This window comes from Eurypyga helias, unplaced genomic scaffold (assembly GCF_000690775.1).
Source record: "Eurypyga helias isolate BGI_N326 unplaced genomic scaffold, ASM69077v1 scaffold20946, whole genome shotgun sequence".
In the NCBI taxonomy this organism is placed as follows: Eukaryota; Metazoa; Chordata; class Aves; order Eurypygiformes; family Eurypygidae; genus Eurypyga; species Eurypyga helias.
Window position 1 is genome coordinate 3,233 of NW_010257471.1, and position 2,121 is coordinate 5,353.

At 55.7% G+C, this 2,121-nt stretch overlaps 1 protein-coding gene across 1 annotated transcript in view; it reads left to right on the forward strand.

The window, feature by feature from the left end:
- Positions 1-488: 488 nt before the first annotated feature.
- The window catches only part of LOC104511425 (MORN repeat-containing protein 3-like), a gene marked incomplete at its 3' end in the record, with an annotated part of 1,960 nt that continues 327 nt past the window's right edge, over positions 489-2,121 (forward strand). Inside the window, exons 1-2 of the mRNA XM_010154034.1 lie at positions 489-633; positions 1,248-1,405. Coding sequence (XP_010152336.1) covers positions 489-633; positions 1,248-1,405 — 303 coding nt within the window. The remainder of the gene's footprint in view (positions 634-1,247; positions 1,406-2,121) is intronic.

Consider the following 2,121-nt stretch of genomic DNA (forward strand, 5'->3'; position numbering starts at 1 on the left):
TATTGCTGTTGTACATTTGGAGGGGACTTTGCAAACGGGACTTCACCTGCTCCCAGGTGGGTGGCGTGGCCAGGGGACTCCAGCTGCCAAATCCTCATCTGCCATCACAGACAACCCCGTCCTCAAAACATCTGCTTTGAGCCGCTGAAGGGGGAGTGACCGCCCCCCCCGCCGCAGCCGGGCAGGACCCTCCCTAGGTGTGAGCTCACAATGCAGCACCTGAGCAGGTCCCCCCGCCCTGCCTGCACCCCCCGCCCTGCCCATGCTCCCCACAGCCTCATGCATAGTGCTGCTTTGTCCCGCAGCGTTCCTAGGTACCTCCTCTTTGTCACATCTCTGCTGACCCCTCCAAAGCCAGGCATCAGTTACCGGATCAGGTGCCCCTGGAAGCATAGCTCCCAAAGAGACTCTTCTGCCCCTACCTGCCTTGTAATCTCTCCTAATTTATGGCTGACAATCCTTCGTTTTCCTCTCCAGCCACCAACAATATGCCCATTGTAAGATACCCCCAGGCTACCGAGCCTCTCTGGCACGAATGGGACAGGAAAGCCCAGAAGTGTGGGTTAAGACACACGGTCTACGCTGCGAACGGGGATAAGTACACCGGAGAATGGCTGGACAACTTGAAACACGGTGAGATAGAGCATTTTGACAAGAAGTACCCATTTCGGCGTCCTTACAGAGGTTCCCAGGGGCAGGCAGCGGTGGGTGGCTGGACATGCCCCTGGGACACCGTTCGTTCACGCACGACTGCACGTTTGTGTGTCTGACAGATGTCCCGCATTCTGTGCTCAGGGTGTGACAGGTGACCAGAAGAGCTTTTGCAGGCACTCGGGGGCAGTCACCTGCAATATCTACATTACAGATGTTTAAAAACGCCCTTACAAAGCCAGCAAACTGCAGCGGGACGAGCCCTGGCTGCGCAGCCCCTGGAGCTCTCTCGGCTCCTGACTGGCTTCCGGAATACTCCTTCTCCAGTCGAGGCGGGTGCTCCAGACAAAGCCCTGGAGCAGGTCAGGCTTGTTTACAAGCAGCAAACTGAGGTTTGGAAAGGTTTCAGCGCGTTCAGCAGAGGGCACACAGGAAGCCCCCGACCAATGATGCGTCCGATTTGGGAAGCTGAACTGAATCCCAGACATAAAGCCGCCTCGGCGCAGGGAGCGCTCCGCGCCTGCAGTGGAAAACAGCCCTGTAAACCCTCCTCCCCAACAGCCATGGTCCCCCCGTAATCCCTCTTTCCTGAACAGGTAAAGGCACCCAGGTATGGAGACGCACCGGAGCGATTTACAGCGGTGACTGGAGGTTCGGCAGACGGGATGGTTATGGCTCCTACAGCATTCCCGACCCCGGCACCAAGGAACACAAGAAGGTGTATACAGGATGGTGGAAAAATGACCGACAATGTGTGAGTCTCCTGTGCCTGCGCGTGGCCAGCCAGTGTGCCCCAAAACACGGGGAAGGGTTGGGTGCACCCATGCAAAAAGATCACTTAAAATACTCATTTTCCAAATGCTGAGGCTGAGTTGAAGGGTTTGGGGATAATGAGTTTGTGGAACAGGAAACGGAAAGCGTGAGCTCTGGTGTTTAAGGCCTCTCTCCCTGCCCTCCCCACTTGCTGCTCCTGGCGTTTCTCGCTTCTCCCCATCGGATGCTGCGGGAGCTGCGCTGTGCCCCACAGTCAGCAGTAGGGAAGTGCCAGCCTGGCTCCAGGCAGAAGCTCCAGAACAGATTTTGCTCCAGGCTTGGGCTCTCGTTAAACCTTATTTTGAACCTGCAGAAAGCCCAGGAAGCTCCAAGAGTAAAATCCATCATTCACCTGTCTGCAAGTGATGGGCTACAGCCCCGACTCACCTGCAGCTCGGCCAAGCAGGACGAGGGGGTTCGTGTCCCATGTCTCGATCCTCCCCACCCACCCCCTCCGTTCCCCTCATCCCTGAAGCATTTGGAGGACCCTGGATGATAAGCACTGCAAGGAAACACACCTTATAACATGCCCTTATATTCTAATAAAACCCGCTTTAGCTAAACATTAGCAGCAGTGACGGCAATAATAGAGCACCGAGATACAAACCTGAGGTTTTGTTGTGGGAATAAAATCATCTGCCAGAAAAACCCCATCCC